At 46.8% G+C, this 12,686-nt stretch overlaps 7 protein-coding genes across 18 annotated transcripts in view; 3 read left to right on the top strand and 4 right to left on the bottom strand.

The window, feature by feature from the left end:
* Positions 1–206: 206 nt before the first annotated feature.
* LOC117587875 lies at positions 207–1,589 on the bottom strand. The gene is made up of 6 exons (XM_034278853.1): positions 1,449–1,589; positions 1,227–1,382; positions 1,081–1,155; positions 800–1,012; positions 550–738; positions 207–484 (listed from the first exon to the last, which is right to left on the bottom strand). The coding sequence occupies exons 1-6, from the start codon at positions 1,506–1,508 to the stop codon at positions 248–250; spliced, it is 930 nt and encodes a 309-aa protein (XP_034134744.1). The 5' UTR covers positions 1,509–1,589; the 3' UTR covers positions 207–247.
* Positions 1,590–1,746: 157 nt separating this feature from the next.
* Positions 1,747–3,004, bottom strand: LOC117587874 (extensin). The gene is made up of 2 exons (XM_034278852.1): positions 2,875–3,004; positions 1,747–2,803 (listed from the first exon to the last, which is right to left on the bottom strand). Exons 1-2 carry the CDS (start codon positions 2,902–2,904, stop codon positions 1,850–1,852), a joined length of 984 nt encoding a protein of 327 aa, XP_034134743.1. The 5' UTR covers positions 2,905–3,004; the 3' UTR covers positions 1,747–1,849.
* A 373-nt stretch (positions 3,005–3,377) lies between these two features.
* LOC117587873 (brain acid soluble protein 1) lies at positions 3,378–4,672 on the top strand. Its single transcript, XM_034278851.1, has 3 exons — positions 3,378–3,423; positions 3,504–4,065; positions 4,114–4,672. The coding sequence occupies exons 1-3, from the start codon at positions 3,406–3,408 to the stop codon at positions 4,548–4,550; spliced, it is 1,017 nt and encodes a 338-aa protein (XP_034134742.1). The 5' UTR covers positions 3,378–3,405; the 3' UTR covers positions 4,551–4,672.
* Positions 4,673–5,500: 828 nt separating this feature from the next.
* LOC117587882 lies at positions 5,501–5,876 on the top strand. Its single transcript, XM_034278860.1, has 2 exons — positions 5,501–5,554; positions 5,610–5,876. Exons 1-2 carry the CDS (start codon positions 5,513–5,515, stop codon positions 5,766–5,768), a joined length of 201 nt encoding a protein of 66 aa, XP_034134751.1. The 5' UTR covers positions 5,501–5,512; the 3' UTR covers positions 5,769–5,876.
* A 234-nt stretch (positions 5,877–6,110) lies between these two features.
* Positions 6,111–7,668, top strand: LOC117587881. Its single transcript, XM_034278859.1, has 4 exons — positions 6,111–6,312; positions 6,386–6,565; positions 6,626–6,882; positions 6,938–7,668. Exons 1-3 carry the CDS (start codon positions 6,146–6,148, stop codon positions 6,762–6,764), a joined length of 486 nt encoding a protein of 161 aa, XP_034134750.1. The 5' UTR covers positions 6,111–6,145; the 3' UTR covers positions 6,765–6,882; positions 6,938–7,668.
* On the bottom strand, positions 7,585–8,805 carry LOC117587879. Its single transcript, XM_034278856.1, has 3 exons — positions 8,750–8,805; positions 7,926–8,350; positions 7,585–7,870 (listed from the first exon to the last, which is right to left on the bottom strand). The coding sequence occupies exons 2-3, from the start codon at positions 8,335–8,337 to the stop codon at positions 7,734–7,736; spliced, it is 549 nt and encodes a 182-aa protein (XP_034134747.1). The 5' UTR covers positions 8,338–8,350; positions 8,750–8,805; the 3' UTR covers positions 7,585–7,733.
* A 2,752-nt stretch (positions 8,806–11,557) lies between these two features.
* Positions 11,558–12,686, bottom strand: part of LOC117587869 (protein sickie) — a 195,544-nt gene continuing 194,415 nt past the window's right edge. For all 12 annotated transcript variants that reach the window (XM_034278842.1, XM_034278844.1, XM_034278836.1 and 9 more), the window contains 2 exons: positions 12,200–12,679; positions 11,558–12,137 (listed from right to left, as the gene is read on the bottom strand). In XM_034278842.1, the coding sequence (XP_034134733.1) occupies positions 12,018–12,137; positions 12,200–12,679 (600 nt within the window). In that variant the 3' untranslated portion in view covers positions 11,558–12,017. The remainder of the gene's footprint in view (positions 12,138–12,199; positions 12,680–12,686) is intronic.

The following is a 12,686-nucleotide window of genomic DNA, read 5'->3' as shown; positions in this document are numbered from 1 at the left end:
TGCATATAAAATATATAGAAAATGTTGCTTATTTTTAATGTTTATGCCATGACACTCATTTATTTATTGCAACGTAGTTTAACATTGAACTTAAACGCAAAATACATCAGTGGGGGCACGTGAGAGATTGCACTTTGATTGTTAGACCTGAAATCTCTCAGAGATAACAGCTAGAACCCAAAAGATTAAAGTGTGTGACAACGCCATTTCCTGGGAAAATTTATATATATTTTAAGCAATTCAAAAACTAAAAGTAATTCCTGGAGGCAGATCCAGATCTTGGCATTCTCGAGTCATACACATTATGCTCGATCTGCGGCGGTCCATTGCCGTCGGAGCTGTAGCTGTAATGCTCGGAGCGTTGGAAATTATTCGAAAAACTGCCAACTGGTGGGCCACTGCCAACTGGGAAGCCACTGCCAATGGGAGAGCCACCCCCAGCAAAGAAGGGCGTCATGGAGCTACGCATGGGGGAATGAGGTAGCTGCAAAAATTAAAGCACTTAAAATAGCAAAAAAAAAGTCTGGAAATTGCCCGAAGAATACATACAGCATTGGGATTGCCACCGGAAAAGCCCGGATTTGATGGAAAAGGCTGCGGAAATGTGGAATGGAATGTAGAGGGGAATGTAGAATCCTGCAAGAATGGATCTGCATTAGGTCTTCCACGAGGGCGGCCAGAAACGAAGGAGCTTCTGGGTGCACCCGAGCCTTGGAAAATGCCGAAAGAGGGTGGTGTCTGCCGAAATGGGAATATGCAATGATTAGAGGGGATAATGGTTAAATATTCATAAACCTACCGGAGGCACATACTGAGGATACACGGGATAGTTACGATTATTCTCAGTTTCCTCCGATTCTTCGACTTCTTCTGTTTCCTCATGCATGAGTGTATCATTCTGTCGCTGCCTTTGTCTGTTTCTGCCACTCACTGAGGGAAAGTTATTCACATGGGCATTGGGGCGACGATTGTTGTGTGGAGACTCCAAGTTTCTCCTATCGAAAGTGGTTGGCTGCCCCAAAGGAGTCCAAGGAGATTAGTGCGCAAAAGTAGGAGAAATAGTCATAGAAATAAAGCTACCTGTGGCCTATACTGGGGATACTCGGGATAAGACTCCCCCGACGCTGTGACAGCTTCGACTTCGCCATCGACTTTCTGGGAAAGGTGTGGGAAAATGAGTTTTACTAAAGTTTTCTACCTCGTTATATCTCTCTTCACTTGTGTACCTCCAAAAACTCCACAGCATCTGTGGGCTGTCCTTGCTGTACTTCATTGGGTATTTGTGACTTTCCTCCTCCCACCGGCTTGAACAAATCTGTGGGTAAATTTCGTGTATCGCGCACAATCCGTAGTTTTTGCTGCGGCAAAACAGTGCCACAAAGCTGCAAAGATTGGGAGGTTCAGTGGAGAACTTCCTACTATATAAATCCAATGCTGTGTGCACTCACAGCCTGGCCAATGAATGGCAAAAGCAGCAGCAGCGGAGAGCAGCAAGGGAGAAGCAACATTTCCGAAGGGGGAAGCTGGCAGCTTGGTCTCTATCGGGCGATGGTCGTAGGCACTGTGAGTGGCTGCAGCGGCATGCACTGGCAATTAAATCCGATGATCGTCCGAGTCGACAACTCGTTTGACTGGAATGCACTTCGCAAGGTGAGAGAATCAACGCCTCGGGGTTATCAGAACGCGGGGGAAAAGCCAATCCAAGTCACAGACGTGAAGCGACAGGGAAATCAATAAATTCAATACTTTTAGAGCGTACAAAATACGTAATTACGAGTGTTTATTCGAGTATATTCTAGTTCTGAGAGAGGGCAGGTGATGGGAATGGGAATAGGAGTGAGGCGCCGCCTTAGAATCGTCCATAACCGCCATAGGGGGAGCCATAGCCACGACCCGGACTGGGGTAGACCACGGGACGACGTGGCACAATGTACAGCTGTGGATAGCCCCCATAGCCCGGGGGCCTAAGTGCCACATCTTCTGCCTCCTCATCGGACTTGTCCTTGTCCTTGCCAATGGAATCCTTCTCGTCGGAGGAGTCCTCGTTGTCATCCTTGTGAGGATGTTCGTGGCGGAAGCCGTAGCCTGGAGCGGGTCCAAAGCTCGGTCCAGGCCCGAAGCTCGGATAAGGTCCTGGGCGATGGAATGTGGGTGGCTGGTAGGGCGCGTAGGCTGGCCGGAAGGGCGGATACCCGGGATACGAAGGATATGCGGGATGGGCAGCTGTGGGCTCCTCTGCTGTCTGCTTGTCGCCTTCCTTGGGCGCCGAATCCTTGTGCACTGGTCGAGGCCCAAATACAAGGCCAGGATAGCCATGGGCATAAGGATACGACTGGGGATGATGCGGATAAGGATACGGATGGGGATACGGATGAGGACGTGGCTCATGTTTTGCTGTCGTCAATTTTGGCGTTGTTGTTGTTGGAATTGTCGTTTCTGGCTCCGGTTCTGGCGTCGTTGTGGACACGGCAACGGCGGAGGCATCATTCTGTTCACCCAAACCATCGTCCAGCTGCTGCAGTCCCTCCTCGGGTGCGGCAGTGGCTTCGTTCTCCGTCATGAGTTGCGGCAGCGTTGTCGTCTCGGGCACTGTGGGGGCTGTCGTCGTAGTCGTCTCCAGCTTTGGTTCATGCTGTGGGGGATGATGTGGCTCATAGTGAGGCGAAGCCTTGGGTTGGTCAACGTACTGCTGAGACGACTCCGGATGAACATCGTCCAGTGTCTGCTCATCGCTGTAGACAGAGGCATCGATGGCTGCCTTTGCCTCGTCGAGACTCAACTGCGCACAGCAGAGGGCCAGAAGCTGCCAGAAGAGAGAGAGAGCCAGTTAGTGGAATGTTCTGGCCATAAGTCCAATCTCTCTGCTCGACTTACCTGGCCAAGCAGCAAGAGCTTTATGAACATCTCGTGGCTGTTTCGCAATGTGTACTAATTGCTGGCATTGCCGGGGCTTGTGGCTTTTATAGTCACAGCAGCAGCATCGCCCACGATTATGGAAATTACAGAGTGAATCTACTAATCAACACTTGGGTTTACTCATTCATTCATCCACTCACACACTCAGGCTAACGCTCACACTCACACTCAGACAGCCACGCGACGCGTCGAAAAACCCGACCACTGCATCCATCTCTGCCCTCAGGTGTTTCACGCGTTTTGTGCGCGTCTTTCGGGAGATTCCCATGCCCGTTCCCTGCCATTCGCGTCGCTCGTTAAAATCCAGAACAGAACCGCACCCAACGACACTTTTAATCAATTTCAAATGGAGCAAATGGAGCAATGGGGAGATTGCCATGTCGCAGCAGCTCTCTAATCAATTTCAAGTGCAACGGTCGATCCCTGCCTATAAAGGTGGCTTTGCCCCCCCGGCTTGCGGCTTGTTGCAACGCAACGCCTGACCTTGACATGCCGTCACGCAAAGCGGTAAGGATTGGTGTTGAGTTCGGCTGGGGATGGCCCCTTTGAAAGCTTCCGTGCGCTGGCACTGGCTGGTTTCGTTGCAGATATATTTGGGAATCCTTTTTCTGTTGCTGGTGCATTTGGCGGCCATAGAAGCGCAAGAGGGTGAAGAAACAAAAGCGGGAGAAGAAGCTGCAACAGAGGCACCAGCGGGAGATGCGGCTAAGACAGAGGCAACAGCGGGTGAAGGAGTTACAGGAGAGACTACAGCAGGAGAAGGCGCCCCAGGGCAGACTACAGGAGGAGAAGGAGCTCCAGGGGAGACTGCGGCAAGTGAACTACTTCCAGGGGAGACTACGGCCGGAGCTCCAGGTGAGACAACCGCAGCAGATGGCGCACCTGGAGATACTACAACAGGAGCTGCAAGTGAGACTACAGCCGGAGATGGTGTTCCAGGTGAGACTTCAGCAGGAGGAGATGGAGCTCCAGGTGAGATTACCGCAGGGGCAGAGACAACCGCTGCAGATGGAGCGACGACAGAGAAGCCTGCAGCTGGTGGCGCTCCAGACGAGTCGACGAGAACTTCGAAGGAGAAGCCTGCAGAAGAAGTAAGTCCCACAGAGAAGCCTGCTGAGGGAGCCAAGCCTACGGGATCCGCCGGAGAAGGTATAGCAGCATCTGGCAACAAAAATATGAATATAAATAATATCATAGTCGGAAATGTCCCAGCACTTGGCGCCGAGCAGGAAGATGCAGGCAATCAGACATCCACTGACAGTTCCGAGGCAGCTCCTGACAGTTTCAAAAGCGCCGGAGAAGATGAAAAAGACACCAAGGAAGAGAATGGAGAGAAGGGAGAAGACGACACCACGGACAAAGATTATTTATCTAATGGGAATGGTACGCCGACGACCTTGTACGATGAACAGACTCCAGGCACGAATCCCACTTCGCCACCCGATCCCACCACCACCACTGGCATCATGGATCTGATGACCTACATGCCAGAGGACAATGCCGGCGATCCGTTTGTGAGTCCTGGGGCCTCCCACAGGCCCGGCTCACGGCACGTGAAGGCGCACGATGGCTTCCACAGTCTGACGACGGAGCAGTATTGGGCGCACTGGAACGATCGTTTCACCACCAAGTAATCAAGGAACGGCCATCACTGGAGAGACTAGCTGCAGTGAATGGGAATGGGCGATGACTGGTGGCGATGGATGGTGGCTGACAAATTAAATTAAACACAAATAAAGTAACGAAGTAGTCGAAATAACGTGAAATGGAGGAGAGATTTAGAGTAGAGTTTACGAGTATTTATTGGGTAAGGAGTGCAGTGCATTGCAGTGCCGTATCGTGTCCTGGAAATACCATAAAAATCCCAAATTGGCACTGAAAATAGCAAATTTTTCGTTATGCCAGCAATTTTGTATGCAATTAATGCATAATACAAGAAAGTGGAATAAGCCACAAAGCATTGGCTTTCTACATCCATATTTATTCAGTAAATATTTTCTAAATAGAAGCAACACTCCCCAACAGCTCTCAGGGGCAAGGCTGCGGTTGTATGACTAATTAAATGGAACTTGCAAAACGTTGAAAAAGGCGAAATCAAAGTGAAATGTGCATCACTCGTAGACGATTTTGACTGCCAAGATGCATGACCCTAAAAAACGGGCAGAAGCAATAGCAGATCTCTGGAATAGAATGCAATATCAACGGGAAAAAGACGGATATCCACCGACCACTTATAAGTCTAAGATTGCTGGTAGCACCGCTGATAGTGTAAGTAGAGCTGCTCCAACTACTGATGATACTACAGCTCCTGCTGTTGCTACGACAGTTGCTGCTCCTGACACTTCCACAGCTGCTCCATAGTTGAAGATGATCCGATCTGCAGAACATAACCTAACCAAATAAATGCATAAAAAACAATGAGAAAATCTTTAGGAAATGGGAAGCGTTTTCCCACCATCTATTCTCCCACTTGCCGACCTTGAAAAGACCCACAACTTTCCAGCAAAATAATTAATTTTCTTTGGTGTGTGCCACAATTAATGGGACATTTTACACAGCCCCATGCCAAATGCTTGCTAGATTGGAACACAGAACCATGGCTGTCACCAACGTCATGCGGTTGTGTTTCTTTTGTTGGGTAAGCTGTTCCTGTTTTTTGGTTGTGGAACTCTTATGAATACTCCAAATGCTAGCTGGTGCTCTTAATGTGCTCTCAGTTGGCTGGTGCTGGAAAGTTGCGGCATGTACGCGCCCACGATGGCTTCCACAACATCGAGAGAGAGGCAGCCTGGCGGCATTCGCCACGTCGGAGGGCGCATCAAGCAAAAAATCGCCCGAATAGTCAGGGATGATGATTCGTATTCGCGAAGGTTGCAGCTACATGCGATCGTTAGAATCAGAAGATCAATTAATATCATATAAATAAATGTATACAATAAAAACAATAGAAAGCTGAAAAATTGCCAACTTTCAGATTGCTTAATGGATGACTGAGAACTGAATAGTTCGTCGAGCATTCAGGGGGATTGTAATTGCAGTACAATTCTTGCTCCAGTTTACACACAACCCCTGGTTACGATTCCCTCATCTAAAGTGCCTCCCACACACCTTAGCTCCTAAGCATTCTAATTAAAATTAGTTGCACTAATCAAAAACGGAAATGCATGGTAGATTGCAGCCCCAGTGATGTCCAACAACAGAGTGGACTAAGATCCATATTCCGTATTCCATGATGTTTTGGTTCTCTCTATTCTGCTTGCACGTGTTTGCGTGCTGTGTTGAGGCACATGGCCCGCCAATCGATCTGCTGATTCATGAGCCAAATGATAGGCCTCATCATGTGCGTAAGCACAATATGCACAGACCGCCATACAAGCGTTACGATTGGTACATTCAGTGAGTAGTGTCTGTGAGCTTTGAGGAATAGACAGACAGACAAAGGAGTGGACCTTTGTACATTTCCTTTCAGCTATCCAAAGGACCAGCGACCCGATGAGCCCCCAACTAGGAAGTCCCACGATCAATTGCCTGGCAATACGGCAGCGGACTTGACTGCTGCGGTGGTGGATGAAAAGCAAAAGGCGACGCAACTGGAAGAGTTGGAGACCTCAGCCAGGCTGAACAAAGCTGCGCAATGGAAAGAGCAGCTGTAAGTCGAGAAAGATCGAGATCGAGTTAAATGCCACCAATCAAAAATGATAATTTGCAGTGCCGCCGCCCCAGTGCTGGGCGAACAGGAAACTCTGAGAATTCTTTTCGAAATCGAGTATCTGGCCAAGAAAATTTTGGAAGCTAGACAACTTGTAAAACGAAGGTCAAAACATCATCACCGTCGCAGGCATCACTAATTCGATTTGCGCTCAAATTCCATTTCTAATTTAAATAGGGAGTAAAGAGGAGTTGAGCGTAGAGTTCTCCAAACATAAGCTTTTCGTGTCTGAAATGAATCGTTTCGTGTTCCAGGTGGTGAGTGGTTTTCTTGCTTTGCTCAGACGCCAACAACCTTAACCTTTGCCCACAGTTGCTTTTAGTGGTGGTGGTGCTGGCCATTGGTGACACTTTTGCTGCCACTTTTCTGCCCAAGGGCGACGCTGAAGCGCAGGGGAAATGGCTGAAGAAGAACTACCCATATCTGGCCGATTCTTGCGCCACCACACACACTCTGACGCCTGAAAAAAGGGAGGAAATGCTCAGAAAGCTGCGGATTGTATCAGAGCATTTGGCCACAGTCTGCGATGAGTTTATGGGCGATAATAAATCAAATTAAACGCTTAAATCGCTTAAGGCGTTGAGACAGTCACGTGACTCATTTCACTATAGACAGTCACAGCAAGATGTCCACTCTCTGCTGGCTAGTGTGCGCTTCCATGCTGCTGGGCGTTGCCTGTGCCACGACGTGGCAGGAGGCCTTTAGCCGGGAGGAGCTGCAAAAGTACGGCCCAAAGCGTTTGATCGAATGGATCAAGGCCAATTATCCGAACATTGCAGAGGTGTGCTGGAGCAAGTACCGTGCCGTGATGAATCCCGGCGGAGGAGGTGTGCTGCCCGCAGTAGAGCTACAAAAGTTCAAGGATTATGTGAGGAGGCAACTGGTGCTGTTGCATGTGATATGCAACGATGGAATCTATGAACTTTACAAGACTTAAATGAAATGGAGTCTCAGAGTCATCAGTTTAGCCAGCAGCGGCTGCAACTTTAATTGTAACTATCTTTTCTGGGGAGGGGTTCCACTTAATAAACGTCGACATCGAAGTTTTGCTTAATTACTGACTGTCGTCTCCACACACAGGCTATCTGGAATCTGGCCCATTTGCCACTTAGTTCTTCCACTTGTTGCTCTCGTAGTCCCACTTGGAGGTCAAACCAGTCACAGGGTTCATCTCCAAATCAATGATACGCTTCAGCTGTGCCTTCTGATGCTCCTCATCGAAGGTAACTGGCAGCTCATCGTAGACTAAAAGTAAACGTTTTAACCCTATTTTCTTGCTATTCATTTCAGTTGGACTCACCAAACAGATTCATCAGGATGGCAATCCAGATGGCAGCGGCTGTGAAGAGCAGGCTAACGCCCAAGTGCTGCTTCCACTCACCGGTACCGGCCTGGATCTCGGCAATGGTCTGACAGAAGCTGGCACGGTACAGGGCCTTGATCTCCTGTGGGCTCAGCTTCTTCCAGTCACCCTGCTCCTTGGCGCGCAGAGCATTGATCTCGTTGTTGGGCTCGCGGAAGCGCACAGCCGGCATGGGGTAGTCCACACGGTCGGCGTAGCAGGCGGTGCCGTTCCATCCGTATCCGACAACCTCACGCTTGCCAATCTTGTCCAGAGTGTGGATGGAGGCAACGCTGCCCACCTGAGCGTTTCGTGGCAACTGGGAGACCAGCTGGCGGAGCACAGCGTTGTTGATTAGTCTGAGAGCCATTCTATTGCAGTTGCTGTACACACACGCAGATCGGAAGAGACAGAGAGAGAAAACGGGTGAGTAAATGACGCACTAGGTTATGTAACACTTGCAGCAACTCCGTGATGTATAAATCACGGTGTTAGCATAGTCGCCAGCCCATCAAAGGCGTTGCCGGTACACCCCTTGCCATCTGCCAAGCCAGAGTCGGGCCTTCTTGGCATAATATTCCCATTTTTCACAGCTGCTGCTGGTGCAGGTGTTGTGTAATCGGCCAGCCAGCGACACCTTCTCTGTCGCCCTGGCCCCCACTAGCTGGCAATGGCGCTGTACAGCTTTTCGAATGTTCCTAGCCTTCCATTATATACTATTTTAGGCTATTTGGCTCACTGGTTTAACACTATTTTCGTATTTAAACAATTTTTTCGTTTACCTAACTCGATGCAAAAATTAATAGAAACAGTGTGACCAGTGTGACGAAATTATCGATAAAATATACCGCCCACCACTTTTGTTGTTGTTGGTATTTAATTGCTTTAAGCGCGACGATGACACCGCATTGACCAAATATTTCAGCTCGCTGTCTATATATTCTTGAAAAGGGTATGTTCGGTGTTGCTGTTGAGATTTTGTTATCAGGGAATGCAAGGTGATGCATTGGATATGTTCATATAATTTATGATATGATGCTAAGTTAAAAAGTGTGGTCGTGGGTAAGAGTTTAACAAGTTTCATGGATTGAAGTGTAAGTGTAGGTGTAAGTGCAGAGCAAAAGAAAATAGCAACAGCAGAAGGTTGCTCCTCAAGATGACACCGAGTTAAGCCGACGTGAATTAATCCAGTATGTTTCGATTCACAACTCCAAATTTGTCCAATTCTCTAATGAAAGGAGGGTCTTTTGTGAGAAATAACTCTTTTATTTATTACTTTCGTTGGAGAGGTTTCAAATTGTGCGATTGTAACTATCGTGGCTTTTCACGGGTTATTGTTGGGTGGCCACCATCGATGTTTTCCCATCCCTGGTTTCCAGCGGCACTATCGATCAAATATACTAAAATATACCTTCTCATTTTAAAAATATACCGTAGTCTTAAATTTATTCCTAGTTTTGATGTTCTATTTAATTTTACTAGCTCGCAAAAACTTTTAACACTGAAAGTACAATTTAATCCGATTGAAGGAACCTTTTGCTTATTATAAATACAAATTTTTATTGGATTGTGTACCTCATGGGCTTTTATTTTTCAAATTGGTATTTGCATTTTTCATTAATATCAACCCTTCTGGAAGCCATGCAGCCTTGTTTTCACTATGTAAATGTACATATGTAAATTATTAAAAGAGGCATGTGTATGTTAACTGATAACATTGAAAACTATTTAAAAATTGCGCGCGCAACAAAAAAGGATACGAATTCTATTGTTTTCCTGAAAGGAAAGGGAACGGGGAGATAGTTTAATATTATAATAAGCTTGGAGCGGTTTGGGAGCCAGTTCGTGTATCTTTAAAAAACAATTGGGGATAGACTCCGGTTCACGCATTTGGAATTATTCCTTTTTTTTTTGCTAAGGAACACCGGATAATGGATAGGGATAATGGATAATGGAACACCAGTAAAAAAATAATACAATTAATTTGATTGCAATATTGCAAATATGTAATACATGTTGTGTTCTCTATTTTGTCAGCTATCAGTCATGCAGGTCTGTTATCCAAGCGAACGGTTTTCAGCCAGAAGAACAACCTGGATGCAGTTTTAGCTACTTATATGAATAAACCGAAATAATATTAGCTTCTTTGTAAAAAGTATTGCATACTTTCAGGCGGGTTAAATGGCCTATTTTGAAAAATTGTATATAAAAGGCATATCCCTTCGACCTTGAGGCCCTTAATGGACTCAATTGATAGGATTGCAAATGGCGAAGTAATAGAAATTATATCTTTAATCCTTGTTGTCCTTGTAGCGTCCTTGTTTGAAATAGATCGGCGAAGATATCCTGATCATGAAAAAGAAATTCCAAAACGGGTGGCGTTTCCGCGCTATTCACGCAGGTTTCTCGTACAAAACACGGAAAAACAATTACGCAGCCCTAGTTCGAGAACTCGCCCACCATGTGGACGCCACAAAAAAGGTGTTTCAGAGTGGCGCACCACAATCGACGATGGCCACTGTTGGTACTAACTTTTGTTGACATCAAAAATTTGTTGTACTAGACAATTTTCAGACCGAGGATCAGGCCAATATAAATCAGCAGAAAGTAGCTGGATTTAATTTGTTTCATTCGGTCAAAGGCTGAGCGATACGAAACTTACCTAGTACATATTCGCGACCCTTTGTTAGGTAGCAGCAGTGGGCGCGAAATTCAAATGATCGGATAATGTGTAGTTAGTTTTAGAGTTGTTTAAACTTTAAATCTCTGTTGTAAATCGAAAGAAAGTGCTTGACATTATTGAGTCCTTGTAAAATACCAAGGATCTAGGACATTGCTACCTCCGCTATTTGTTGGCCGTTCGGGACATGCAATCGCTTCCTGTGACCAGAAAAGTGTCCTTGATCCTTGTTCCTTTGGTAGGACCTCCTCAATTATAATTATGTCGATTTCTCAGCCATTTGTGGGCCGATCAGGTCGTGCCATGGCTTCCTGCCACCGGAAAAACTCAAGCACAATAAAGTGAATGCCAAAAAAGTTGTTTTATATTTAATTTTATTTTGATTTGATGTCATATCTCATAAATGCACACATTTAAATTAGACAGAGACACATAAATTGTTGTATTGTATCATATAGTTTTACTGTTAGTATGGAGAGTACTTTGTGGGGAGAAGGGGGCTTGTAGTTCAGTTTTTCATTTAGCTATTTGTCCAGGGATCAGAAGGCCTTTTACGTATTTATGTGCGCATATCTCCTGTTCTTAAGCGCGGCTTGGCATAATAAATATTTAAATGGTACTTTGCAGGGTAGGGACTTCTTTTATAAATATGCAATATGTTTGTAACAATATTTAATGATAATTACGCAAATAATTAAACTAAAGTGAAAGCTTTATCCTTCAAATATACACACATACATCTTGTAAATTGGTAGTAGCAAAAACTTATAGCTACATTTACAATAGGTTTAGATATTAGTTTACGATTATTCTCATACGATCTCTGCCGGGGCTTGGGCTGTGGATTATGGTATAAAAACTGGTACCGCCGTACAGTTGTGTCACTTAAGACTAGGGGATTTTGGTGTTGCTATGTACAAAAACGATGTGTTTCTCAATTGTTTAACATTTCATGTTAGTTAAGGTTCTCTTCTCTCATTTTAGGGGGGGTTTGGTTCGAGCATTGAAGCGCAGCTGGGGGCCCAATTACGAGAGTTGAATGTGATTCTAAATGGTTCGGGTGTGGTTGTGGTTGTGGTTGTGGTTGGAGATGGACAATTTGCATTTTTAACAAGTGCGCTAAAAAGTGCAATTTACTCTAGATGTGGGAATGGATCGGATCATGGGGAGGATATCGAGAAGATACAGAAATAGAGTTGGTGCAAATGGAAACCTCTTGGAACTGCTTAAGAACTCGGCTGCGAAAGTAGTGCAAGAAATCTCATTTGTGCGGATTAGGGGGACAGCTAGGACAGAGAGTGCAGCGGGCCCACAGCTTACGTGTTCGGGGTTAGTCCTTTTTGAATTTGGCATGTACGAAGTGGAGACGTTTACTCGGCGCCCGCAGAGCTGTCTGGCGTCACATTGGAGTCCAGACTGGCGCAGTCCGACTCCTGATCCTGCGCCTCCGAATAGTTGGCAGCCTCCTGCAGACGCATCAGCATATTGAGCTGTGGAATTCCAAACCAAAATTAGTATTAGAAATAGCAATAGACATGGGCAAAAAACTCACCAAGGGATCCTGGTTCTCTCCGTTTGTCAATGCCACGCCCTCGAGGCCCACATCCTCGGCATTGATCTGTCGCAGCGGTGGCACCGAGTCGGGCCCATAGGGCCACGGATAGGAGTTGCGAATGAAGGCAGAGGGATCGTTCCAGGCTCCGCCACGGCGCCCATACAGCTGCACTCCCTCGCGCACTGCCTCGACCAGGTAGGGCGACAGATGATAGTTCCAAATGTCGGTGAACCACACCTGCGAGTCCTTCAGGTCCAGCGGGCAGGAGAGGAACAGGCGCGGCCCAATGGTCACGTCACTGGAGCTGTGCACTTCCAGGAACCGATTGATGTGCTGCCAGACGGAGGGCAGCCAGGCCAGCACCGAAGCCAGCTCTGGCTGCGGATGCTGCGTCTGCAGTTCCAGCTGGAACAGTCGCCGCCGCAAGAAGCGTCCAAGGAAGCCCTTGACGGGTTCCATGTGATTGGCCGTAAGGACCTGCAAA

Source organism: Drosophila guanche, unplaced genomic scaffold (assembly GCF_900245975.1).
Source record: "Drosophila guanche unplaced genomic scaffold, DGUA_6, whole genome shotgun sequence".
Taxonomy (NCBI): Eukaryota; Metazoa; Arthropoda; class Insecta; order Diptera; family Drosophilidae; genus Drosophila; species Drosophila guanche.
The sequence above is the reverse complement of the archived record's forward strand: the minus strand, read 5'-3'. Positions and strand labels throughout refer to the sequence as shown.

Excerpts from the sequence above, each read along its gene's own strand:
- LOC117587875 (XM_034278853.1), bottom strand. The coding sequence starts at position 1,508 with ATGTTGCTTCTCCCTTGCTGCTCTCCGCTGCTGCTGCTTTTGCCATTC. Across the intron at positions 739-799 it reads ATCCTCAGTATGTGCCTCCG|ACACCACCCTCTTTCGGCAT; the intron begins GTAGGTTTATGA and ends CCATTTCGGCAG. Across the intron at positions 485-549 it reads CCGGTGGCAATCCCAATGCT|CTACCTCATTCCCCCATGCG; the intron begins GTATGTATTCTT and ends TAATTTTTGCAG.
- LOC117587874 (XM_034278852.1), bottom strand. The coding sequence starts at position 2,904 with ATGTTCATAAAGCTCTTGCTGCTTGGCCAG. Across the intron at positions 2,804-2,874 it reads AGCTCTTGCTGCTTGGCCAG|CTTCTGGCCCTCTGCTGTGC; the intron begins GTAAGTCGAGCA and ends CTCTTCTGGCAG.
- LOC117587873 (XM_034278851.1), top strand. Across the intron at positions 4,066-4,113 it reads TACGGGATCCGCCGGAGAAG|TCGGAAATGTCCCAGCACTT; the intron begins GTATAGCAGCAT and ends ATAATATCATAG.
- LOC117587882 (XM_034278860.1), top strand. The coding sequence starts at position 5,513 with ATGGCTGTCACCAACGTCATGCGGTTGTGTTTCTTTTGTTGG. Across the intron at positions 5,555-5,609 it reads GGTTGTGTTTCTTTTGTTGG|CTGGTGCTCTTAATGTGCTC; the intron begins GTAAGCTGTTCC and ends TCCAAATGCTAG.
- LOC117587881 (XM_034278859.1), top strand. The coding sequence starts at position 6,146 with ATGATGTTTTGGTTCTCTCTATTCTGCTTGCACGTGTTTGCGTGCTGT. Across the intron at positions 6,313-6,385 it reads CGTTACGATTGGTACATTCA|CTATCCAAAGGACCAGCGAC; the intron begins GTGAGTAGTGTC and ends ATTTCCTTTCAG. Across the intron at positions 6,566-6,625 it reads GCGCAATGGAAAGAGCAGCT|TGCCGCCGCCCCAGTGCTGG; the intron begins GTAAGTCGAGAA and ends GATAATTTGCAG.
- LOC117587879 (XM_034278856.1), bottom strand. The coding sequence starts at position 8,337 with ATGGCTCTCAGACTAATCAACAACGCTGTGCTCCGCCAGCTGGTCTCC. Across the intron at positions 7,871-7,925 it reads CATCCTGATGAATCTGTTTG|TCTACGATGAGCTGCCAGTT; the intron begins GTGAGTCCAACT and ends GTTTACTTTTAG.